Raw genomic sequence first — 26932 nt, forward strand, 5'->3', positions numbered from 1 at the left:
AACAGGTTACTGTTCAGACATTCACTATCCTTGGAGGGCCTTCCACTATGCTTGTAGTACCACGTGAGACCTCAAAACATGAAGCATCCCAGCAGGGGAGGATGCAATGAAAGGGAGGGTGAAATGAAAGTAATTTATCACAATTAAGGAAATGTGCTATTTCGTGTACTCTCCTCCATTTGAGGATGAAATTCACACCTGCCCTGCTGACATACAAGACAGGCAAGCCCTTATAGTAAAAACTAATAAAGTCCAAATTCCTACAGGATGAACGGCTTAGAGAGTGATGAATTCCTTAGGCAGGAGATTAGAGAAGGCTTCCTAAAGGAGATGGCATTTGAGATAAGTCGTGAGGAATGGGGGTATTTTCATTGGTTAGGGATCAGGACAGGTGGAGAGAATAGGCCAGTTGTATGGATTTATTGATTTAGGTAAAGACCTAGAGGTGGAACACGGTGGGGCAAGGCTGGGAAACGGGAAGTAGTTCAATGTGACAGTGCTTAATGGGATTTTGGAGGTGATGAGATTGGAAAGGGATCTGAGTCCCTATGCCATGGGCCTTGCCTGCCAAATTTGGACTTTATCCTGCAGACCCTGGGAAGCCAGTGGGAAAATGGCATGATCTACTATTTTGGAAAGGTAAATGGGGATATGTGAAGGAAGGGTTGGGGTGGGGGAAAGGCAGGAGGTGGGAGATGACCAGCTCTTGTTGCTTCCTTCGCCTCTCCTCCAGCCCCGTCAGGCCTGACCATGGCTGACTTTGCCTCAGGTAGCTCTGAGATGGAGCGCTTTTGCCAAGGACCATATCTGAGCTGATCATTAATCAATTCATTTTTCAGATCATTGGTTTAGCTCTACTCAGAGTCCAATAGCAACATCCCCTCTTTGCTCCACTCCTTCTGTGTCACATGTATGGTCAGAGAAGAGACATTGTTTTTGGAAGAGAAACAGAATGGGCCTTCCATAGAAGCAAAGGAGGGGGCTGCTCCATGGTGGAGACACATAGAAGGGTGGAGAGGGGCTTTCTTTCCTATCTTTCTTTAGAATAGTCTGGCAGGCTATCTGTTGTAACTTGGAATCGAGGGGATAGAAGTCATTCACTTGCTTTTCCTGCAGCATTTCCTAAGCATCTTCTCTACCTAAGCACCTAGCACTGTGCTAGATGGAGCTGGAGGATACATCTCACTTGCTTGCGAGGAACTCAGAGCTTGTGTGGGAGACAAGTATGTAAACAGAAAATTACAGTTCACCATCTTAAGTGTTCCATGGGAAAGACACACTTAGTTTGAGGTACTGGGAAGAGGTGGGGGAGGAGGCAGTGCCTTTACACCCTTGAGCTCTGGGTGTTTGAAGAGCCGCCTTGGACACTAGCCATGGAGGTGGGCTTGGGCAGGTAACCACATGGGGGTTGAGGGAAGAATCAAAGGATGTTGGGTCAAGGGGGACAGGTTGGTGTCTGTGTGGGACTAAGAAGGGGGAGCTCACTGGCACACAGTTTGAACCACTGTATTAGTTTTCTATTGCTGCTGTAACAAATTACCACAAACTTAGTGGCTTAAAACAACACAAATTTGGGGCTGGTCCCGTGGCTTAGCGGTTAAGTGCGCACGCTCCGCTACTGGCGGCCTGGGTCCAGATCCCAGGTGCGCACCGACGCACCGCTTGTCCAGCCATGCTGAGGCGGCGTCCCACATACAGCAACTAGAAGGATGTGCAGCTATGACATACAACTATCTACTGGGGCCTTGGGGAGAAAAAGGGGGGGAAAAAAAAGGAGGAGGATTGGCAATAGATGTTAGCTCAGGGCTGGTCTTCCTCAGCAAAAAAAGGAGGATTGGCATGGATGTTAGCTCATGGCTGATCTTCCTCACACACAAAAAAACACAATTATCTTACAGTTCTGGAAGGAGGAAGTCTGACACGGGTCTCATTGGGTTAAAATAGGTGTCTGTAGCTTGTGTTCCTTTCTGGAGAATCTAGGGGAGAATCTGTTTCCTTGCCTTTTTTAGCATCAAGGCTGCCTGCATTCCTGGGTTCATAGTCCCCTTCCATCTTCAAAGCCAGCAATAGCAGATCTAGTCTTTCTCACATTGCATCACTCTAACCTCCTCTTCTGCCCCTCCTTCCACTTTTGGGGACCCTTGTGATTACATTGGGCCCACCTGGATAACCCATGATCCTCCCTATTTTAAGGTCGACTGATTAGCAACTTAATTCCATCTGCAACCTTCATTCTCCTCTGCCATATAACCTAACATAGTCACAGGTTCCAGGGATTATGATATAGACATTTTTAGGGGGAGGCATTATTCTGCCTGCCACATTCACTTCACCAGTAAGGTGAGGTCTTGGCCTGAAGATAAACATTGGGCAGCACAGAACAACTACCTTATTCTTTTATGATATCTACCTGGAATAATGGAGGAAAAGCCTTTTAAAATTAGATATAGGCATTAAAAATCATAAAGATAAATAAAAGCAGGCAAGGAACTTATTTGAGGAGAAAAACAGAATAAGGCCACAAGTATCTGTATGTGGGGGTGGGAGTCAAAAGTAGGAGGTGAAGTGAAAGAGGAATGAACAGACATGAGTTGCTCATTTAAGGCTTATATCTGGGGTCATTGGAGCAATGGTGGTGGTCTGGAAGGAGGGTCACGGAGCAGGGACACAGAAGAAAAACAATGCCAACTGTATCTGGGTCACACTCAAAACGGCAAGGAAACATCTACCAGGGGTAGCCTGAAACTAGAGGGACATTCTGGGGGTCACCTCTCTGTGGTCTTTGGGGATGAGCGCTGAACCATGAGTCAGGGAGTCTGAATTCTAGTCCAGGTTTTTACCACTTTGAGCAAGTCATGTCACATGTGGGCCTCAGTCCCTTCACCAGTAAGTTGGGGGGCTGCTCTAGATGACTGCCAAGGCTGTCTCAATGGGCCTGGTACTCATATTCACTTTAGCACCCCAGGTCCCTGTTGGGCTTCGAGGACGCTGGTTATCATGGCTCTTTGTCAGGGCACACCCAGGAATGCAGGGCTGTGTGGATGATATGAGAGGCTTCCTGACTCCCCGTTCCCATCAGAGCTTGTTTTCTACAGAAGGAACCATGCGGACACTGCCGTCCTGGGCTTAAGCACTCAGAGCTGTGTGCTCTTTGTAACCCACTCAGCTCTCTCTGTCACGAGCCCTTGTTCCCAGCTGGATCACTGCTGTGAGGTGTGTGAGCCGTGACGAAGGGTGGGGACAACATGCAGTCTAAGTGGCCCAAAGGAGACTGAAACTGCCTCTTGGCCAGGCCACTGTTAGCCCACAGCCACTTCACTGGGCTGCCTATCACCACAGCTGTGGCCCTGAACTTTGTTCCCCCTCGGGGAATGGGGGTTGGGGCTTCCTGCCTTCCCTTAGCGCCTCGGCACCGGTGCTGGGAGATGGAGCTAGGCCAGAGCTGGGCTCTGAGGCCAAGTGCCCATGGCATGGCGGTTCCTGGGCATGAGGGAGGATGGCAATGGTGCTGAGCTCCGTGGCTATCACCTCTGGAGAGGGGAACACTCAGGAGGAGAAAAGCATTGAGACCCAGGCTGTGGCTCAGTTGAGGGAGACATGGCATGGACTTTTACCACACAAGTTTATTTAAATAAAAGTGAACACATATGCAGGCTGGGTGGCCCGTTGGGGCAGGGGTTGGGGGGGCGGGCGGATGGGAGGCAGACGTACTGGAGGGTCCAGGCAGAGTCTGTGTGGTATGAACCAAGCTGCAGAGGGAATGGCTGGGGGCCTCGGGGCAGTGCTGGCTTCGGTGCTGGGGGCGGGGGGCCGAGGGTGGGTGAGCCTGGTGTCAGGAGGTCATTTTCATCCCTCACATGCTCCCCTCCCTCTTCCTGACCACCGGGGCGTAAGGCACCCCCCTCCTCAGTCCCCCTCTCCCTCTCCTGACATCAGCTTTCCCCTCAACTATTGGGAAATTAAAAGACAAAATAAATAAGAATTGGTGAGTCCTGCCACGGCCCCCGGCAACAGGGAAGGGAAGCCAAGCCAGGCACACTGCCCTGGAGCCCGTGCTGTCAGCCCTGGGAAAAGAACAGGTAAAGTGCAAGGAAAATCCAGTCAGTAAAAATATACCAATGACTTTGTCAAATATACAGCTGCTGGCTGTCAGGGGAGCAGGCGGCTGGCTGGGGCGGGTGGCAGCAGCACCCTGGGAAGTGCTGGCTGACACAGCATAGAGACAACGGAAATAAATAGGGGTGGGGAGTGGGCAGGGGTCCCACCCACTGGGCCAGTGCCACAGGAGGACAGGGCCTCTGCCTGCTCACCTGCCCCATCCCCCCAAGCCCTGCTTGCCGGGTTCCCCAATGCTGCGGCACTGACACAAAGCACCCGGCCGACAGGCTGTCAGGAAAGGATTATAATGTGGGGGTGGGAGCGGGGTGGGGAGGCACGGAAGCCGTGCAGTCAGCCAGGGCTGGAGCCGCCCTCAGTACTCGTCCTGGTCTTCTTGTTGGTGTTCCTCAATCTCATCGTCCTCAGGGGGTGCAAATCCTTCCTGGAGGGTGGGAAGGGAGAGGGAAGAGGTAAGCCAGGCAGGCCAGGCTGAGGGTGTGGACATCTACAGGTGATGTGAGCAAGGGCCCGAGTTCTAGTCCTGCTTTCCCTGCTAAGGCTCTATGTGACCTTGGGCTCGTGACTTCAGCTCACTCTCTTCATCAGTCCGTGTTCTCTGAGGCCCCTCTGGTCCTATCCTTTCTGGTCTGAGGGCCAGGCTGGAATGGGGGAGGGCCCAGAGAGCATGGGACATTAGGGGTGAAGGCAGAGCTCACCTCAGTGGCATAGAGAATGCCAATGATGCCCGAGATGACAGGGCTGTTCTCGCTTTCATGTTCCTGGCAGATGAGCTCAATGTCTCGAAGTTTGCTGAAGTAGAAGTCACGTTCCTTCTCCAGCCCATCCACTGTCAGCTTCAAATCCAATAGCTGCTTGGGGAGAAGGTGGTGATCAAGCCAGAGATCCCTGCCTCAGACTCCCCTTCCCGCCCTGACACCCCAAGGGCCTGGCTTTTGTGGCAGGGCTATCTCAGCTACCCTTGTCCACCCCACTCACCTGCTGGTTGAGTTCAAGAATTTGGGCATCAGTCTCATGGCCACCATTTCGGGCTGATGGAGGATTCTTCCGGAGGATGCACGGTGGGGCCACGTTGCTCAGTCGGCCAGAGGTCTGCATATTTTTGGGGCCTGTGGGGGACGTCCTCTGTGGAACTGCCCAGAGGAGAAAAGTCAGATGGGGCCACGTAAGCCCATAGCTCACGTGGCATGAGACAGCCTAGTATGACAACTGCGGGGACAGGCCCATGCGAAAAGCAGACATTCTTGCCCTCCCCTCCAGTCCCACTCAGAAGGGGCATCTACATCTAGGCCTCAAGCCATGGCCACACGTGACACCACAGCAGCTGGGCAGCCCTTTGGCAAGGCTGGGAGAGCAGGCACTAAAGAGGCACTAAAGAGAGTGTGAGCTGTGGGGAGGGAGGAGAGCTGGCCTGAGGGAGAGATGAGAGGAAAGTTTGGGAAGGGGGGCTGGAGGGGTTGGGGGCCCTCCTGTACTGACAGCTGGAGCCTGAGGAAAAGCAGCTGGTGCAGGGTCTCAGGTCTGGCTCTTGCTGGGTCTTTCTTAACAGAAGCCCCAGGCCAAAGCCACCCTCCCTGTGGGTGACCTCAGAGTCTCAGGCCTGGAGGGTACATAAGAAACCTGCCCCTGCCCCTGATCCTCCTGGGCCCGCTGCCTCGGGATGGGCTCTGTGCCCTCTGCTGGGCCTGACTCAGGGACTCCAGCTCCTCCCCCACACACCCGGCATGCTGTGGCTACTTGTTCTCTAGCTACTGCAGCTCCCTAGACAGAGCTGGCTGCTTCTGATGCAAAGCAAGCAGGTGATGGAGGCAGGCCCAGGTGGGGCAGCAGCGCAAACAGAGGAGGGCTCTGCTATGACGGGTTCAGATGCGGGCTGGGGCTGCTCCTCTCTCCGTTTCTTCCTGACCCTCTCATCCCCCAAAGGCCCTACTGCTTCCTTCCCTTTTCTAGAACCCAGACAAAACCTAGTTTCCAGAGACTCATCTCTTGAGGACTTAGGGCTATGGGCCTTTGGAATGGGGGAAGATATGATCAAGCTTGGCAAACTCCTGTCCCTGGGTGTCCAGTGGGCAGGGGGCAAGAAAGGCGTGTAGTGCTGGCACCAGGCCCTTGGCCTGGACGGAGGAACCATGTCACGTGCTGCCCCATCATCTTGAGGCAAACAAGTTAGCTCATGCTATGGAAGGAAGTGCCCTGGGTCTCCCACTGCCAGCTGCCACCTTGCTGGTGCCAGTGGCTCTCCTCTTACAGCAATCTTTGGAGCCCTCTCCTCCCCACTGTGACTCCCCCTGGTCTGGGCAGGCAGCAGGTGGCGTCATCTGAACTCCGTGATAACAGTCTCCTCTAGGCTGGCAGGGCCGGGCCGGGTGGCCCAGGGGGCACTCCTGGCTGTAGAGCCCTGCCGGCCCGGCCCCCCACACTCCCTCCCCCGGCTCGGGCACGTTACCTGCTGTGCCAATGAGTTTCTTGGATTTGTTGAAGATCTGATCACCTGGGTTAGGAGGTGGCGCTACGTCCTGGCCCTGCCGCGCCAGCAGAGGGTTGTAATCCTTTCCATCATAGTTTGCGTCAAAGAATTTCTTAAACCACTGAATAAACTCAAAATTATCTTGGAATTTTCCTTTCACTAATTTCTCTACAGGAATTATCTGAAATAGACCACATAAGCAGAGAACTTTAACCACCTGCTGCTGTGGGGCTGTCTTCCTCTGTGAGAGGGCCACTGCTCTTAGGAAAAGCCAGCTCTGGGCACAGCATCCTCCACCTTCTCCACCTGGCCCCCCTCCCATGGCACCAGAGCGGATGGGGAGGCTCCAGGCCCCCGCCTGGGATTCAGAGACAGTCCTTTCCTCTAGGCACAAGAGGAATTATGTGGGGCGGTATCCTTCGGTGCCACTGTATGAGTGTGGGGTGGGGACTGCTGGAACCACAGGCCTGGGGCTATCGAGGCAGTAGAGTGAGCCAAGAGACTTGTCTTGGCCCTTCAGAGAAGAAACAGTATATAGAGCAGTATACTGAGCCTCAATTGCTGGGATGGATAGGGTCCAAAGAGGAGGAGGGGACAGGAATGTTGTCAGGAAGGGATGTCAAGTGTGGGGTTTTCCACTGTGCCTTGAGCTGGGGGAACATTCCCTCTGGAGAGTCGAGGGGTGGAGAGAGAGGCAAGAGAGCTGGAATGCCCCCAGCAGCCCCTGTTGCCCCGGCTGGTAGACCATCTTCTTCCCCCGGGGTCACACAGCTCCTCAGGGCCCCCCGGAGCGCAAGCACCTACTTTGTCAACACCCATCTTCTTGAAAGCTGCTTGCAGCACCTTGAAGTTGTGGATGTATTCGTGCTCTAGCTTGGCCTGGAACTTCACCTTCCTCAAGTGCACACAGCCAGGGAAGAGCATGTCCATGAACTGGCAGTAGGCTGCCCCTGTGGAGAAGCAGGCTGACTGAGGGGGCCTAGGCCACTCCCTTGCCTCGGCTGCTCGCCTTCACTGCCCCAGGCCCTCTGCTGGCCTACTCACTAAACTACCACACCTCCTATTCTCTCTCCTTGTCCCAGAGTCTGGGCTAGTCATACTTGCAGGATAGACATGGCCAGAATCTCCCCACCTTTCCAAAAGTTAGAGCAATTACTATTTATTGTTGCAATTATGTACCAGCACCATACCAAACACTGCATGTACGTAATTTAACCCTAATAGCAACTCTAGTTAGATAGGTGATGTGATCTCCATTTTATGGATGGGAAAACTGAGACCTAGAAAAGTGGAGTGACTTGCCCAGGGTTGCTCTATAAGAAGAGCTCAGATGTGGACCCAGAGTGGCTTCACTGCCTGTCCCAGCTCTTGATACCACGCTGCCCTCCCCTCCTGCAGCCCTTCACTGTGCCTCTCCTGCTCTTCACTTTTTACTCTTCCAGTCCGTGGAGACCCCTATTCCTTACTTCAACTCCAAACATTGACTACTTTAGGGCTCTGCAGCTCTCCTCCTTAATCCTAATTACGAGCTGCATTCTCTGCTGTGGCTGTTCTGCCTCCCGCTTTCCTTCCCTATCCCTCCAGCAGGGCCCACTTCCCCCATTCCCAGCCTCCTACCTGAACAGAGCTGTTCTATCTTGGTATAGTTGAGGTGCAGGGAGTCATTGACCCATGCAAGCATATCATGGCGACTCAGATTCTCACTGGTCACAGATGTGGAGTACACATTGACGGCCATACCCCAGCTGCAAAGAAGGAAGAAAGGCTAGGTGAGCACCCGGCCCTCGTGTGTTCTGCAGCTGTAAGGAGGGGAGCGTCGGGAAGACCCCTGGGAAGTGAGAAGCATCTTCCTCCAGCCCAGCCTTACAGTTTACCCTCCTGGAGAAGGGGTACTGATTCATACTTTAAACATTTAATGAGTGTCTGCCATATGCTGGACGTGTGCTAAGAACTGGCAATACAAAGTTAACTAAGATGTGTTCTCTGCCTTTGAGGAGTTTATAGACAGGCAAGTCCCCACGGAAGGGGGTGGCAGGGCAGTAAAAGCAGCACATACAAGTTAAAGGATGGCACAAGAAGGGAGTGATCTCTTCTGCTTGATAGGGCCAGCGAAGGCTTCAGAGCAGAGATGCTGGGGCCTGAAAGGAGCATGTACAAAGGGAGGGGGTAGGAGGGCACTGCAGGCCCCAGGACTAGCAAGAACAAAGGCAGGGCTGATTCTGGGACTCTGAGGGGTTCAGCAGCCCGGGGAGCCAGCTTTTGTGTTGGGGTGTGGTGCAATGAAGCAGGTGGGGACAGACTGCCAAAGGCTTAGTTTACCATGAGGAGGAGTCTGGACTTTCTGTTTAGACAACGGGAAGCCATTAGAGGATTTTAAGCAGACAGTAACCTGACTAGATTTGTGTTTTAGAAAGCCGACTACCCTTCACCTCTCCTCTGACTTCAGACCCCACAGTCCTGTGGCCTGCTGGCTGACCCACAAGCTTGTCCAGAAACTTCCCTTAAAACAGGCTTCTGCTCGTGTATTCATTATCCCAGTGAATGTCACCAGCAGTCACCCAATCACCCACGTTAGAAACCTGCGGGGTCACCCTAGACAGCCTACTCTCCCTCATCCTCATATCTAGATAATCAAGTCCTACACCTCTACCTTCCCAATATGCCCTGCTCTCCGCCACCTCTCCTGCTACCTCGGAGTTTATGCATACATTCTCTCTGGCCAAGGCTAGCAGAAACCTCCTAGAAGGCCTTCCACCCTCCAGTCTCTCTCTCCCCCTAGTCCATCCTTGACACTGCTGGGTCAGAATCTATCTAAAAGCAGCCCTGGCCACACCACTCCCCAGCTGAAAGCCCTTTCAGCCAACAGTCATAAATGAGACACCCATTGGCTGAATTTGCCTTGCAGACTTGAATTATTTAGCACTCACAGTGTTGGAAACATTTTTTAATTAGTGCCTAATATTCTAAAGTTGGAATGTTTCACACAAACAAGTTGGGATTTCTGGCTTCTTTTGGCAACCGTGGGCCTGTTTCTGCAAAACAACCTATGGCTGGAGCTGAGCAGAGGCGCCCCCCTCTGGCCAGCAGGTGTGAGCGCCTCTTTCCCCTGCCCGCTCCCCACACAGAGGCCAAGTGTCAGCCCCTGTTTATCACTGACTTGCACTGTTAAGAGAAGAGGGAAGTATTTCTTGTAACTAGTTCTTTATCAGAAACGGAGAAACAGAAGATAAATCAAAAGCATGTATTTCGAGACTATGAGAGTGCATATTTCTGGACTGAAGAATATTTCTCCAGGTTTAATCTACAAAGTGTCTCTGTGAAGAAAAAGTACACCCAGCCGACTTCCCTGTCCCCTGTAGGTATCTGCCTTTATAATGTGACCCCTCCCCATCACTTACCAAACTCCTAACTGGGCCCCACCTCTCCATCCCTATCTCTCATTTGCGCCCCCAGTCGGGAGCCACGGGCAGCTTCCTACTCACCCTCTGTCTGGAATGCTGCCCCCACCCCCAAGTCCACTCATTCTCTACTCCAGTGGTTCTCAAACTGTGGTCCCTGGAGCAGCAGCACTGGTTAGAAATTCCAATTCTTGAGCCCCACCCCAGATCTACTGAGTCAGAGTTTGCACTTGACCAAGATGCCCAGAGGGTCTGCAGGCACAGTCAAATTGGAGAAGCTGCTTTAAAGAGGAGGCTCCGCTGGCATCGCTCGGCTGTGCTCCCCCACGCCCCCCACTCCACGTATATATAATGGAACCTCATTGGATACATGCTTAACTTCAATGAAGTTTTTGAGAAAAATGGAGAGAGAAATCCTCTTGTTTATTCCTAGTCCTTCCTCCTTTTAAAAATAGACCTTGTCCTTCATTGCCCAAGGAAAGGGAGGCTAGGCAAAAAAGCCAAGAGAAACAAAAATTATTGTCTTGGGAGCTTCTAAGGACTCAGGAGCTGGCAATTCCAGAGATTTCTGAGGATAATTTTGATTGCACTTGAGCCTCCTCTTACATAATGGTTTTGAACCCTCTGCCTTGTAATCTGACCCTTGCACTAGCCACTGGACTTATTTAACTGCCTGCTTCCCTTTTCAGCAAGCACCTTGAAGCCAGGAGTAGTATTTCCAGGCCTGTCACAGGCAAGGTATTCAGCAAATTTGTTAAATGACTGAGTGACACCTCCTCACATCCTCTCCTCTTTCTGAATCATCTTTCATCACCTTCTGGCCTGGACCCCTCCACCTCAACCTCTATGACTCAGCTTTAGCAGCATCTCCTCCAGGAAACTTTCTCTGAACCCCTGCACAGGGAGACATGCCCCTCCTCTGTGTTTCTACAGCACCCTGAGCATACTCAATCATGGCATTGATCACATTTTCTTGAAATCACCTATGCGTCTGTCCCTCCCACCTGACTGTAAGATCCTCAATGGCCAAGGATGTTGCATTCACCTTTGGTTCCAGACCAATTCTCAGTGAACAATAATTGCAGAGACAGGAGTTAGGGGAGTGCTTCAGAGTTTCCAGGGAACTCACCTAAAGTAGCATCAGTAGAAGTGGACGGGAGTAGATGGACACCAAACTTGATAAAGAGGCAGAACGGGCAGGGTCAAGGAAAGTGCACTGCATTTTGAAGAGTATTTATTTTGTTAGAGACTATGAGAAATATAAAAGATTTGCCCCTGTCCTCAAGGAGTTTATAGTCTTATTGGGGAGACAAACACACAGGAGAAGAGTATAACCAAATGCCCAGAAGTGTGATGAAAACAGTAAGTGCCACAGGCAGTCAGGAAAGAGAGAGCAGCGGAGTTAGAGAGAGGAGGATTCCAATGGCCCCAATATGAGTGGGCAGACCCTGCCAGGCCTCAGGGGTCTGCAGAGGACTGCTGGGAGCTGAGTACAGAGTACAAGCTATTCTGGTCACTGGCCTTCCACAGGCTCAGGACTCATTTCTCCCTGAGGCCGTGGGGCCCTCTGTCTCCAGGCCCCTGGGCAGGGTGATTCCTGGCCAGCTGGCTGCGGCTCTGTGCTCTGCTAGGCCTCAGAGGGTCTGGGCTGGTCTGGGCTGGTTCTCAGAGGTGTAGGGTGGTCTTAGCTTGGCCCTGGGAGTTCCTGAGCCACGTTAGGGTTTTTTTTTTCTGTTTACTGTGCATGAGTTTCAGGGGATGATTACTGAAGAAAAGCAGAGGCATTGGTCCTAGTCTAAACCACTCCTCCAGTTTTTGACTGAAATCATTTGAGCTTCAAGAGCCTTTCAGCCTGAGAGCAGCCTTCCTGGGGTTCCACAGGAGAAGTGCTGAAGGTTCGGGCCTGCTCCGTGCACTCCAGAGGTTCTTTACTAGGAGAGCGCATCAGATTCTGCTGCAGAGACCTTCCAACAGGCTGGAGTGAAGCCCAAACACGTGTCCATGTGTGTATGTGTATAACTATACACATAATACACTCTATACAATATATAACGCACTGTATAGAATATATACAGTGCGTTATATACAGTCATACACACACATATACACACACATATATTATATATGTAATTTAGAAAACCACTGCAGGCGATTGTGGTGCACAGTCAGGAATTAGAACACAGTCCTCATCTGATACTAGGGACAGAGCCCTTGTCTCCACTCAGGATTGGCTCAGGTTCTTCAGGTGATGCTACTTTCTGCCTCAGTTGGGGTCCATTTTGGCTCAGGAGGACTCATCCAAGGCACCCAGGAGTCTCTGCAAGGATTCTCTGTCACACTTGCCAGAGGGTCACAAAGAAACCAGCCTCCTAGTTCCCTTATCCCTCATCGATGGTAGGGCAGGATGCCCTTCTTTTAATTTTCCTCTTGTAGATTTGGCCCTGTAAATACAATTAAATTATGGCCAGCAGGTGGCACCCAGGTCCTGAGCAAAGACTCCGCTAAATGGTTCCCCCATTCCCAAATCCCCCTCTCTCTAGCTCAATTTAGAAAAGGAAAGCCCCAAACTTTGATCTGGTTCCCCAAAGAGGAAGCCTGGTTTGGTCAAAAGCTCATGATGTCAAGGCAGGGGGTTGAGTGGAGTGCTTATTCCTGACCCGGATGTCCTCTAAGACCTGGACCAGCTGGAGTGGCCTGTGGCATTGGGTCTGCTCCAAGATTCTGACCTGAACTAAACCAACCTCCAAACCAACCCCCCAAGTGCACAAGTTAAACTCATCAACGGGTCCAACTTTTGATGACTTTTTGTGTTGGGGGTTCACTCAGGCCTAGACTCAAACCAGTCCAGCTTCTGGGGGGCAGAGGTATATAAAGCATTTGCTAAATGGACCAGTCGCCTCCAATTACAGCAGAGACATCGTCTGAGAAAACTCTTAAAATTAACACATCTATTACTAAGGGGGGCTTCATCTCCGCTGAGAGAATGTAGGCAACCACCCAGAGTGGGCAGGCTCTGTTCCAAGGGCTACCATAGCGGGGTCTCCCAACCCAGACCCCAGGTTTCTACCATCATCTTTGGCACATGGTAACTATCAGGAGAAACAGCCCCTGACTGGGTTGTGGCATGTCACCCTCCAGGTCAGCTGGAAACCCTATTTGAGAATTAGAATGAGGACATGGCCTTGGGAAAAGACTGCTCTGCAGGGTCTTGACTCCTGCTACCAGCTCTGAAGTCATGGGAAAGAAAAGTTGAGGAGATTTAATCCGGTGATTTTGCTAGATCACTTCCTAAGTTAGGACCATAAGGTTCATGGTGCATTCACTGGTAACAGGAAAGGCAGTTACAGCTCTCTCATCAGGAGAGGTAGAGCTGATGGTCATGCTGCAGCCTGAGGCCTTGAAAATGGTCATTATGACCACATCTCAACATGCCATGGTCAGAAGAGTTTCCAGAGACCATCCAGTTCCTTCCCAGATACCTAGGACTGCACTTAGATCTAGGCAATTATATTCCTAAATCATAAATAAGTCTGCATAACTCTGAAACTTCACATTTTTTTATTTTTATTTTTTGTGAGGAAGACCAGCCCTGAGCTAACATCCAATGCCAATCCTCCTCTTTTTTTTTTTGCTGAGGAAGACTGGCCCTGGGCCAACATCTGTGCCCATCTTCCTCTACTTTATATGGGACACCGCCACAGCATGGCTTAACATGCGGTGTGTCGGTGCATGCCCGGGATCCAAACCGGCGAACCCCGGGCTGCCGCAGCGAAGCGCGTGCACTTAACTGCTTGTGCCACCGGGTCGGCCCCTGAAATCTCACATTTTAATATTTAAAAACCTTATTACCAGCCTGAATCTAATTTTGGCTTTTTGTTTTTAAGTCTTCAGTGGAAATCTATCTTCCATATATATGTTTTGAAGATAATTCAAGGGTCTCCAGTCTTCTCTAATTCTCTGATCCCTAGAAGAACCCCCTGCAGTTCCCAGGCTTCTACCCTCTGCCCATCATTGCTATCAAAGACACATCAGGTCTTTCAGGCCTGCAGTGGGTATTGGGTCTGCTCCAGCAGGCTCCAAAAAGGTGCTGCTTTAAGACTATGGATCTCCAGTCAGACCACTTGGGTTTGAATCCTGGTTCTACCATTTCCTAGCTGTTTGACTTCAGGCCTCAGTTTCCTCATCTATAAAATGGGAACAGTAGCAGTCCCCACCTCATAGAGCTGTTATGAGGATTAAGTGAGCCATGTATACAGAGTGCTGAGCAGAGCCTGGCACACAGTAAGTATCTGGTAAGTGTTATCAGCGTTACTGGGGCAGATATCAAGAATCCAAGGGCACTTGTTTGAGAAGAGGTGTCCAACACACATCACATCCAGCTTCAGGTCTCCTAGAAACCAGTGCAGGAGGGAGACAGACTACAAAACTGTGCTTTCTCTGCCCCTTCTGCTGGGAACAGCCATCTGGGCTTTCTGAAGCTGGGCCTCCAACCACGGTCCCTCCCCAACTCCAGATTTCCCATATACAGTCATGCACTGCATAATGACGTTTCAGTCAACAACAGACCGCATATATGATGGTGGTCTCATAAGAGTAGCACCACATAGCCTAGAGGTATAGTAGGCTATACCATCTAGGTTTGTGTAAGTACACTCTATAATGTTTGCACAATGACAGAAACACCTAATGCTGCATTTCTCAGAATGTATCTCCATCATTAAGCGACACATGACTGTATTCTGCTTTGTAGATGCCATCCTACCGGCCAGGAAAACTGGAACAGATGCTGTGGGATCAGAGGAGAGAGAACTCTGCGGAGCCTGCCAAAACGTTCCTGTTCCTGACGTGAGGCTATGCCCATTGTCACTGGGCTGCCCCTTCCTGCCCAGGCCCAGGGGGGCTGAAGTCACCTGTTTGGAAAATCTGCAAAATTGCTACCCCTTGACCCCTTGCATCACATATCCAGGTTATTCTGGGGTTGCATGAGGCAATATGTGCAGGCAGGGATGAAGGGTTGTGAGGGACGGGAGGAGTCCTGCTGGCGGGTCACAAAGCCCTGGCAGCACCAGCCAATCACCTTCTGCTCATGGCTGAGCAAGGAGCTGCCTCATAGGGAGGCTCAGCCTCTCAAAGCTGAATCAGTCAAAGGTAGAGATGGGGCAGGTGGAGTGGTGGGGCTGGCGGGGAACCAGCACGCACCCATGCCAGCAGATCCAGGACAGGGATCTGGATGGTGTAGGTTCAGGTAGGGACTGAAGCTTCTTCCCCAGAATTCTGTTCTCAACACTTTTAAGTCATGTAGCTCTTCCCTAAGATCCTGAATCCTGCTGAGGTCCCAGCCACTGGAGTCCTGGACAGATCCTGCTGAACAACGATCTGAACTCTTAAAGAGGCTTTCCCCAGGCTGGTCTAGATAATGCTGCCATACGTTTGCAGCTGCTGTCCAGGGAAGGAGCTCCTCAGGGAGTTCTGGCCAGACTGCTCTGTCTGACCATAACTAAAAGGTTAAAAGAAACCCAGGAGGGGAGTAAACAGAACTCCTCACATGCTAAAATTAATCCATTTTAGTAGGATGCATCTAGGTGGGCAGATAGGAAGGTAAACCTTTCTTTCTAAAGATTCTCCACTGGAGATTTTTAAGTTCCTCAAACATCTACTTTTTAAGCCAATAAACTTCCATGATGGGAGCCACGCATCAATCACGGCTACCAGCAGCAGACTGCTGGAAGCTGTGCGGTGTGGTGAAGCGAGGTTTAATGGCCGAAGATGTGGATGGCTGCTCTTACTGCCTGTGAGACTTTGAGGAAGCAGTGTGAGGTATCCAAGCCTCAGTTTTCATGTCTAAAGAATCAGAATGACGATACTATTGAGCATGGGGTTGTTGTGAGGTTAATGAAGGACCCGTCTGTGGGAAGCAGAGGTTCATCACACTGCCTTTGGGAGCTGAGCAATCCATGCTATCCTGTGCTCTTTCCACACCACCACACTGTGGCAGGAAGAGTGACTTGATTTTTTTTTTTTATAATTATTATTATTATTTTTTCCCCCCTCAAAGCCCCAGTAGATAGTTGTATGTCATAGCTGCACATCCTTCTAGCTGCTGTATGTGGGATGCGGCCTCAGCGTGGCCGGAGAAGTGGTGCGTCGGTGCGAGCCCAGGATCCGGGCTGCCAGCAGCGGAGCACGTGCACTTAACCGCTAAGCCATGGGGCCGGCCCAAGAGTGACTTGATTTTGCACAGCACTAGTGCATGATGACTTTCTCTGATATAGGCCCCTGGAAGGACTGGGAGGAGAGTGAGGATTACAAACAGTTCACCCCAGAATGCACGTTGGGGGCAGAAGGAGATGTGGTTAAAAAGGTAGACAGAGGCTATACACCAGGAGCTCTGTAGGAGGTTAGGAGTTATTTCAACTTGGGGGAAACTCACCAAGGGATTTTTTTTCATGTATATAATACAGCATTAGGAGAAGGGAAAGGAAATTTCAAAGGTTTTCTTCTTTATATTTTTCTTTCCAAGCTACTGCAACATTGCCTTGATCTCAATCAGCAAGTTTACTGACCACTGACACAATGTGCTAAACACTCCACGAGGCACCATGAGGACACGGGATCATTTTAAGGCATGGGTCTTGTCCTTAAGGAGCCTCTGGTTGAAGAAATAAGAGTAATTCCTAAAACAACAGGGGATCCCACAAATCAGAATATGTGAAGTACTAAATAGTGAAAGTACATTTGGCTTTTAAGAGCTCCAGGAGAGGATAAAAGGATGAGTGGGGGCTCAGCAGTTAGATGGTTTCTGGGGGAAGAGGGCACCTAATTTGGGCCTTTAAGGATTACAGGATGTCAGAAAGCAGAAAGAGAAAACGGGGAAATTTGGGACATGAAACATGTTTATTATTGCTTTTATTTTTAAAAATGAGCATAAGAACAATGATTAAATCTTAGAGGAATGTTAGGGGACTCGATCAAGAGAGGAGGTAGGAGAGGTAGGTGGTGTCTCAGGAGCCAAGGGAGGGACCAGTTTCAAGGAGGAGGTTATCTGCCCTGTTTAATGAAGTTACCAGACCTTGGATGGAGAAACGGTCATTAGCTTGTGCAAGAAGAAATGATGAAACTCTGAGTCATTTTGTTGGAGTGTGAGGACAGAAGCTCGACCTGCAGACAATTATGGAGTCCCAGATCATATCTGCCCATGAGAGGATGATTAGGGGGGAAATCAGGAGAGTTTGTCATCAAGGCCATTTATGCTCTGTTGCAGCATGGCAGGTACACTAGAGAGCAACCGCTTGCAAGGTGGAGAACACCTTATTTCTTTTAGTAAAATTTTGAAGCGATATACAGATTTCATGTAGGTTTGTGTTATCTTGATATCCCACCTCGTCCTCCTTCAGAATCCATATCTTATGCCTACGTTCTTATCTGTCCAAGGAGGCTCACGAGAGCAACCTCACAGGTTTTCTAAAGCTTCTTACAACACTGCGTCATGAATGAAAAGAAAGAATGGCAACAATTTTACATATAATAAAGTCTCAAGTAAGTTGAATGTTTGGAAAATGTTTTAAATATTAATTTACTATTCTGTTTAACTGTGGTTAATCAAAACCCCTTTTGATCTTTAGTTTTGTTCAAAATTACTCTATTAAGGCAGGGCAGAATAAACAAAATTTATTACTAAGGACTGTCCAGAGCCTCAGATTCACTCACTCGCTTATCACCATTTATGGTGTATTCCAGGCACTGAGCCAGGTATGGGGCCTTTAGGAAGGAATGGGACCCAGTGTGGGCCCTCGAGGAATTCACAGACTAGGGTGGGAACCAGACAAGTGAACAAAATAACCAAAGGGCAACACATTACACTACAACCTCCAGATGCAGGAATGGCGTGCCATTGGAGGGACTCTGCTTCCTGGGTCAGGGAAGGCTTTGTAGAGGAAGCAGAGTTTGAGTTGGGTCTTGAAAGAGAAGCTCATCAACCAAATAAGAGCCAACAGGAAAGAGGAATGATGGACTGGGAGGAGGGCGAAGATTATAAATAGTTCACCTCAGAATGCATGTTGGGGGCAGAAGGAGACGTGGCTAAAAAGGTAGACAGAAGCCACGCACCAGGAGCTCTGTAAGGAGGTTAGGAGTTATTTCATCCTGGGGGAAACTCACCGAGGGATTTTTTTTTCATATATACAATATATTTGTATGAACATAAACATATTTGTAATAATACTATGGTTAAAACAACTGAGCATAATTTCCAAATGAAAATTACAGCAAATGAAATTACAATGCTTAGAAACTGCATTAAATTTATAATTCTTGAGGCTTTATATTACCTTTTCTAGTAAAAATTCAAGAGATTCCCAAGTGCTGCTTGCAGAAATCAGTGCCCCTCCAAATTTTTGTAAACTCTTTATTTTGAAATAATTTTATACTCACAATTGCAAAATAGGACAAAAAATTCCCATGTATCCTCATCCAGCTTCCCCAATAACATCTTACATAACAATTGTTAAGGCCAGGAAATTGAAATTGGTACATTATTAACGAAGCTACAGACCTTATTTGAAGTTCATCAGTTTTTACATGCACTCTTTTTTAAAGTCTATGAAATTTTATCACATCTATCGATTCATGTAGTCACCACCCTACTAGGACACAGAACTATTCTGTAACCTCAAAGAAGCTCCCTCGTGCTACCCCTTTGTAGCCATGCCCTCCCCCAACTCTAACCCCTGGCAACCACAGGTCTGTTTTCCATCACTATAACTCTGTAATCTTAAGAACGTTATATAAATGGAACCATACAGTAACCTTTTGAAATTGGCTTTTTTTTTCCCCTCAACATAATGCTTTTGAATTCCATCCAAGTTGTTGCATGGATTAATAGTTCTTTTTTATTGCTGAGTAGTATTCCAAACAACAGTACAAGTATGGATGTACCACAATTTATCCATTCACCCATTGAGGGACATCTGAGTTGTTTCCAGTTTTTGGCAATTACAAAAACCCTATGAGAACTTTCCTCAGGCTTCTCTTGCTTTGTCCATGAAAGTCTGGCTCTGGGAGAGATCTCTCCATACTCTTCTGTCCTCTGGAACTACAAATCTGGTTGGGGTCTACAGTTGGAAGGCCAAGGCATTAGGTTTGGCAGATAGGCTGAGACCCAGGTGCACGAGCAACTCTTTGGACTGACTATTCTCAAAATTATGGGTTTGTCTCAGTCTAAACCTAAGTCTGTGCCCCTCCAGGCCAGACTCCTGCTTCTTACATGCATTTACTATAATGCATTACTATATTACTATAACCCCAATTTGTGAACTTATTTTTCTAGATGGTACAATTTCACCAACGATAATTCAGAACTATAGTGGCCAGTGTGGGGAGCCTTCAATATGAACAAAATTGAGAAGCACTTTAGAACAAAAAGGAGACAAAGTTTCAAACATTCAATTGTTTGCAGGATTATTGGAGCTGAATACATTAAGGTTCAGAATGACCTGTCTAAATTTCTACCCAAACTTGCACAATACCTTCTTAAAGCCAAAGAAGGACTAAAATAAATCGACAAAAGCGTAATAGAGAAAGGACTCAGCACACCTTGAACAGTCCTTGTAAGACCCCTACCCTCCCAGTCAAAAAACCCAATGGGTCTCCACCCATCTAAATATAGATTTACCCGGGACCTTGGGGCCATAAATAGAATAGTCATTCCCTGACCAGAACCAAATACTCTTTTATCTCTAGTGCCTCCTGAGGCTGCATATTTTACAGTTGTAGATATATGTTCTGCTTTCTTTAGTGTTCCTTTAGATCAAAATAGTCGATATTTATTTGCCTTCTTCTGGGAAAATCAACATATACTGGACTGTTATGCCCCAAAGCTTTACTGAGGCCCACCCTACTTTTTATAATAAAAGTCCTTAACCACAACCTCAAGGACCTCAAATTTCCCTGTGATTATTCATGTGGAAGACCTTTTGTTGTGTTCTAGAGACAGGTAAGCTCTAAGACTGATTCCAGCTATCTATTGTTTTCTTTCAGAAAGGACACAAGGTTTTCAAAGAGAAGTTACAATTTTGTCAAAGTAAAGTTCATCATCCAGGACATGTTTTATCCCAAGGTGGTAAATCCTTTATTTCTGACAGACTATAAGCCAATCAAAACTTTCCAGCCGGGCTGGCCTGGTGGTGTAGTGGTTAAGTTAGCACGCTCCGCTTCAACAGCTTGGGGTTCGTAGGTTCAGATTGCCAGGGGTTCACAGATTCGGATCCCAGGCGCAGACCTACACACCACTCATCAAGCCATGCTGTGGCGGCATCCCACATACAAAATAGAGGAAGACTGGGACAGATGTTAGCTCAGGGACAATCTTCCTTAGCAAAAAGAGGAAGATTGGCAACAGATGTTAGCTCAGGGCTAATCTTCCTCACCAAAACAAAACAAAATGAAACAAAAAAGCTTTCCAACTTTTCTGAAATTGTCACACTTATAACTTAACCAAGTCCTCAGTATGCAAACTTCTTCCTTAGGAATCTTTTGGGAGTTAAATTAGCCCTTCAACAACCTCCCACTTGGGGCTTACCTAATTATCACAAACCTTTCTATCTATTGTACATGTGAGATCTGGAAAAACCTTTGGTGATATGACTCAACTTCATGGGAATCATCAGACATCAACAGTATACTGCAGTCTCTCTTGACCTGTGGCAAAGCCTACTCACCTCTCCTAATGGCAATAGCCCAGCAGCTAAGCTAGTGGAGGCTTCTGCACACTTGGTTTTAGGGCTTCCTTTAAATTTGATGGTCCTTCATGGTGTACAATATTTGCAGCTCACTGAAAATACACAACATTTCTCAGTAAGTAGGCTTACCACCGTGAAGTCCTTTCTCCTCCACGTATATTCACTGCAGTAACACTCTGAATCCTGCTACCCTACTTTCAGATGCCGTGTTCTCAATGAGGTTATTTTGGCCCATTGGTTTCAGCTCTAGGAAAGAGATTCAAGAAGGAGAAAAACTGGGCCTTGATTTAAGAACCAAAACCCTAGCCACTCAAGGGGAGTCAGGGTTGCTTTCTTTTCTCCTTAAGCCTTTTCAGTTCATGCTTTACAAGAAGCCTGGAAAGTAGGGAAAATCCTACTGAAGGTGGAACTGAATGGTTGTGGGATGTGAAAGAGAGAGGTCAAGGATGACCCCAAGGTTTCTGGCTCAAGCCCTTGGAAGGATGGAGAAAACTACCAGAGGAGCAGGTTTGAGGGTGAGGTAAAGATCAGGAGCTCACTTAATATCATACTGTACACACCTCAAAGAATGGGTAAGGATAACAGTAAACATCATATTTAATGGGGAGTAATATTCCATGCTATTATTAAATCATTCTCCAATTGTTGGACATTTTTGATATTTAGATGGTGCTGGAATTAATATCTTCAAATATTCAATTTTTGTCTAAATATAATACTATCTCCTTGGGTAGGGAATTACTGTGTTAAAGAGCATGACATGTTTTTTAAGACCTAACAGCTTTCCAAAAAGCTTTTATTTTTCTTCCAAAAGTTTGAGTGCTCATTTCAACACACTCTCACCAACACAGAGTGTTATTATTTTTTAAAACATGTTGATTTAACCAAAACCAATTTTTTTTGTTCTTTTAAATAATGCTGCTTTGACTACTAGTGAGAGAGAACATTATTTCCATTTTTATTACCCACATAAATTTATTCTTCTGTGAACCGTTTTGGGCTGTAGAGTGAGGAACCCACAAGTCATCCATGTGGTCTTGTCTAATAAACATCTGGAAATCCTGATGATAAATTCTCACTATTCACACCTTCTACTGAAGATCCAGTATCATGGGATGAATTTGTACTGACCCCAGACATATCTGTGGCAGCTACTTTTTCACTAAATTCTGATATTCCATGTAATTAATTCTAAGCATGAGATACTAGAAAATGTCCTTATATGAAGATTTTGAAGATTCACCTAAGGTAATTATAAAAAGAAAGCAAAATGATGTTAGCATACTCCAGCTATGATAAAATGTATTTTGAGATGGAAAACGTGGAAGTTTGGTAACAATGGAGAAAATGCACATCACCAGGGAACCATGATGAGGCTAGACATTACCCAAGATACCTCTCTCTCATATTTTTGCCTAGAAAATGGGGGAAAAGGGTTAAGAAAGGGAAAATGACTTAGAGTTTCCCAAGATTCTGCTGAATTAAAAAGGAAATTAAAAGGAAATTAGGAGAAGTAAAAAGGAAAACTTTAATTGCACTACCAAAATGGTAGACTTATGGTATATTTCCTAGGAAATATAGTGGCATATGGACAGGCAGCATAGTGCACAAAAACGGTGGTGAAAAAGACTACAAAAAGGGCCGGCCCCGTGGCTTGGTGGTTGAGTGCGCACGCTCCGCTGCTGGCGGCCCGGGTTCGGATCCCGGGCGCGCACCGATGCACCGCTTCTCCGACCTTGCTGAGGCTGCGTCCCACACACAGCAACTGGAAGGATGTGCAGCTATGACATACAACTATCTACTGGGGCTTTGGGGAGAAAAATAAATAAATAAAACCTTAAAAAAAAAAAAAACTACAAAGAACCCAATTCCAGCTCTGCCTCTCATGATCTTCTGGGCTCTGGGCAAAGGCAGCCTCTCCAGGCCTCGGTTTCTTATTGTAAAATAGAAATGCCTTTTGGACATCACAATGTGTGTGGTTCATGGACACCCAAAACACAGATGCTCTGAACAGACACTTCATGGAAGAAGTGCAAATGACTAACAAACACATGAAAAATGATCAACTTTACTAATAATTTTTAAATACCCATACTGCTGGACTGTCGTGAAGGTTAAAGCTAACCTGAGCGGGGCGCCCACACAGAACCCCATGTTAGTCAATCCAGTCAGTTATGGTTATTGGTCAGAGGTTGGTAATGCAATTCTGACAGTCAGAATTTTTAAGTCTTTGACAGAGCCAGTAACAACGTAATTAGATAGGAATAAGGTGATGGGGGACTGTAATATTGTCAAATACAGTGAGTTGTGTGTGGGGTTTATTTTGTGGGTATCTTACTGAAGCAGCATTCTGTAGTGGGGAAAACTGAGGGACCTGGGGAGAGGCCCTGGGCTGGACGTTTGACAGTAGGGACTGGCCACCGTATTACAATCCTGGCTGTAGCTGGATTCACAATAGGTGCTTCATAAATTTTAGTATCTCTTCCTTTCCTTTCCCTCGTGGCAGTAATAACTGACAGTAGCTTCAAACCATGCCGTATAAGAAAAGCTCACAGAGAAGTCAGTCTCCTTAAGATGGTGCTTCTCACTTTGGGTGTCGCCTCTCTGGAGGTCAGGGTAAGGTCCTGAAGGGACCACTAAAATAGAATCCTTATTATTTCCTTCCTGGAATCAGAATTCTGGAATTTTCTTTTTCTTAGAGGGGTCATGGTGTGGTACTGGGATTTGGCCTATGTTCCTGCACTGAGCACAGTCTTGCTTAGATTCATCATTCACTCATTTGTTCACACATGAATATATGCCTACACACATGAATATTTAAGCACCTACTATGTGCATAGAGACGATTTAGCCAGAGGAATCCTCCTCTCATCCATGGATGAATCCTTGTTTGATGAGAAGGATGGTACATAGTGGCTAACTGCTGACTAATTAATAACTATTTCACAGGGTAGTGATGCCTAGGGATACTCTTTTGACCATCTCCCCGGGAAATTGCAGCATGTTGCAAAAGCAGCTTAATATGATTAAAAACCCCCCTGAATCTACCGGTACTGTCTTCTCAGCCTTCTCTCTGTTACAGACGGTGAGGCAGACCTGTAAGGCTACCTCACTCAGGCACATCAGGTCAGAGTAAACTGCGAGGATGTGGGAGGGCTGTTTCAAAAGGGGCCAGATCCCAGGTGTACTTCAATCCCAGACAAGCCAGGATGGCCTTGAATTAGGACTAATATGGGACAAATGATGACTCCACAGTGGCAGAGAGGACTTTCAAAATAAGGATAGAGGAGTGAGGTACGTGCTCACCAGAAACCTCACAAGTCCCCTGCACTGCCTGTCAGGACGACGACCCCACCAGACACCTGGGAGACACGACACCTACAGATTGGCACCTCCAGGTGGCCACGGAGAAGAGTGGGGCTGCCTGAGGTTCCCAGGGTCCTCGCTCTGGGCTCCCAGAGGCTGCTGGGTACTTCAGCATCTGGTCAGGGCTAGTACAAAGTTAAATCCGCATAATGGTCATAGGATAATAGCTTAGTGACAAAAAAACAAGCAAACAAATCCTGTTGTTGCGAGTCCAGGAAATGTACTCTTTTAAAGATGGTTGGTGAGAATAATTTAGCACAATATTTTTGGAGGGCAATTTGGTAAAAAAAAAAAAAAAAGAAAGAAAGAAAGATTAAAAACCTTTACATTTTATATACTCTTTGATCTTAATTCTACTTCTAGAAATTTTATGCTAAAGCAATAATTATGGGTATGTATAAAACTTTAGACACAAGCATATTTATAATAATGAAAAGCTGGAAACAACTGAAATGATCAACAATAACAAACAGTTAAATAAATCATGGTACATCTAAACTCTGCAGCTGCTTAAGAGAGCAATATGATAGAAGAATATGTAATGACTCTTTGGCACCACTGGCTGGCTGACTCAGCACCTGTTCCCAACACCCTTCTCCCCTGCCTGTCTCCACTAGAGAGGCCAGAAAAACGAAATACTTGCTTCCCAGCCTCTCTTACAGCTAAGAGCCACCTTGAGACAACAGGTAACGGTCAATAGGCTAAGGAGCTAGAGTGTCCTTGATGACGTCCTTGAGCTGTTTTACCAGCCTGCACCTCCCAATTCTAGACTCCTGTCATGTGAGAAAAATAACCCCTATTATTTGTTTCAGCCAGTATTAGTTTGGGTTAGGGTTTGCTGTTAACTAACACTGCTGGTTGTTATTACGGTTTGCTGTTACTTGTGCCAAAACACAATTTCAACTGATAAAGACATGGAAATATGTTTACAACATATTTCATGGAGAAAAATATTACAGAGCAAAAATATATCAATAGGCATAGAAGAATAATGTAAAGGCATACGTATTCTAAAATAATAATTGTGGTTCTGTCTGATGGTAGGGTTATAGGAGATTTTGAGCTTCTTCTTTGGGTTTACTGGATTCTCTAAATTTTTTACAATGAACATGTATAACTTTTGTGACAAGAAAAAAAAACAATAAAATATGTTAAAAAACAATATAACAGGGTAGAGAAGTAATGGAGAAAGCTTGTGGTCAGAGAGCAAGAAGTCCTTGACGCTAGTTACCAAAATAACCACTGTAAGGCTTCTGTTGCTCTTCGTCTGGTGGTTCAGACTTCCCTGAAGTGGCGGTTCCAGCCTACCCTTGCTAGTTTCTCTGGTTTTAAAAGGTCCGCACTAGCTTCTAATCAGGCCTGCTGAGGTCCACGTCCACCAGCAGGGTGCTGTCCTCTGGGATGGCCCAGGGGGTCACAGGGGGCTCTGAGCTCTTCCTAGTGCATCTCTCTCTCCTCTTCACTGTGGGTCTCGCTTCTCATCTTCTCCTCCCTGTCCCTCATTTCTTGCTCTCTCCTAAGCTTCTTGCAGAATCAAATGAGAGAACCTAACTGAAAGTACTTATGCATTATAGAGTGTAACGAAGGGTAAGTTATTTTTCTTGTACTTATCTCTGCTATTCCTCACTCTTTTTCCTCCCTGTTTGTAAATCTTTCACTCTTCTCCTTTCTCTTCCTCCCTCATTCCTTTTTCCATTCCCTCCTGCCTCATCTAGACACGATGGGCCTCCACAGCCCTGTACCCGCACGTCTGTCATATTCCACACGAGCCTGATTGTACTTATTTGTTCACGGGCTGCTCTCCCTTGCTCAGCAGTGAGCTCCTGGAGTGGAGACTACGTCTTTCAACCCCTAAGAACCTTCCATAACACCTGTTTCATGGTACACTCCTGGAAAATGGTTGCTTCGTATTACTGAAGTACATTTTTTTACTGTTTTGTTATCTGGATAAAGCACAATACCGACCTAAACACACACACTTATGTGTAAAATCAGCTATCCATATAGATAAGCGGCAATGTGCTACTTGCATCTTAAAAATTAAGTTCTTGTGCACTTCTCCAAAGAAGATATACAGATGGCCAACAGGCAAATGAAAAGATGTTCAACGTCACTAATTATCAGGGAAATGCAAATCAAAACAACACTAAGATATCACCTCACGCCCGTTAGAATGGCTATAACCACCAAGACAAAAAACAACAAATGTTGGAGAGGATGTGGAGAAACAGGAACCCTCATACACAGCTGGTGGGAATGCAAACTGGTGCAGCCTCTATGGAAAACGGTATGGAGATTCCTCAAAGAATTAAAAATAGAAATACCCTATGATCCAGCTATCCCATTACTGGGAACCTATCCAACGAACCTGAAATCAACAATCCAAAGAGGCTTATGCACCCCTATGTTCATTGCAGCCTTATTCACTATAGCCAAGAAGTGGAAGCAACCTAAATGTCCCTCAATTGATGATTGGACCAAGAAGATGGGGGGCCGGCCCTGTGGCTTAGCGGTTGGGTGCACGCACTCCGCTACTGGTGGCCCGGGTTCGGATCCCGGGCGTGCACTGACGCACCACTTCTCTGGCCATGCTGAGGCCTCGTCCCACACACAGCAACTAGAAGGATGTGCAACTATGACATGCAACTATCTACTGGGGCTTTGGGGGAAAAAAAAGGAGGAGGATTGGCAATAGATGTTCTCAGAGCTGGTCTTCCTCAGCAAAAAGAGGAGGATTGGCATGGATGTTAGCTCAGGGCTGATCTTCCTAACACACACACAGACACACACACAAAAATAAAAAATAAAAAAAAATAATAAAACAAAAGATGTGTTATATATATACAATG

At 47.3% G+C, this 26932-nt stretch overlaps 1 protein-coding gene across 3 annotated transcripts in view; it reads right to left on the reverse strand.

The window, feature by feature from the left end:
* Positions 1 to 3582: 3582 nt before the first annotated feature.
* Positions 3583 to 26932, reverse strand: part of MAPRE3 (microtubule associated protein RP/EB family member 3) — a 51748-nt gene continuing 28398 nt past the window's right edge. Inside the window, exons 2-8 of one of the 3 annotated variants that reach the window (XM_058551611.1) lie at positions 20697 to 20809; positions 8201 to 8328; positions 7388 to 7533; positions 6608 to 6764; positions 5095 to 5249; positions 4815 to 4967; positions 3583 to 4540 (exon numbers count right to left, since the gene is read on the reverse strand). In XM_058551611.1, coding sequence (XP_058407594.1) covers positions 4472 to 4540; positions 4815 to 4967; positions 5095 to 5249; positions 6608 to 6764; positions 7388 to 7533; positions 8201 to 8321 — 801 coding nt within the window. In that variant the 5' untranslated portion in view covers positions 8322 to 8328; positions 20697 to 20809 and the 3' untranslated portion in view covers positions 3583 to 4471. Of the gene's footprint in view, positions 4541 to 4814; positions 4968 to 5094; positions 5250 to 6562; positions 6765 to 7387; positions 7534 to 8200; positions 8329 to 20696; positions 20810 to 26932 lie in introns of all 3 variants that reach the window. The other 2 variants (XM_058551610.1, XM_058551612.1) reach the window with 2 other exon arrangements.

This window comes from Diceros bicornis, chromosome 12 (assembly GCF_020826845.1).
Source record: "Diceros bicornis minor isolate mBicDic1 chromosome 12, mDicBic1.mat.cur, whole genome shotgun sequence".
NCBI classification, from domain to species: domain Eukaryota; kingdom Metazoa; phylum Chordata; class Mammalia; order Perissodactyla; family Rhinocerotidae; genus Diceros; species Diceros bicornis.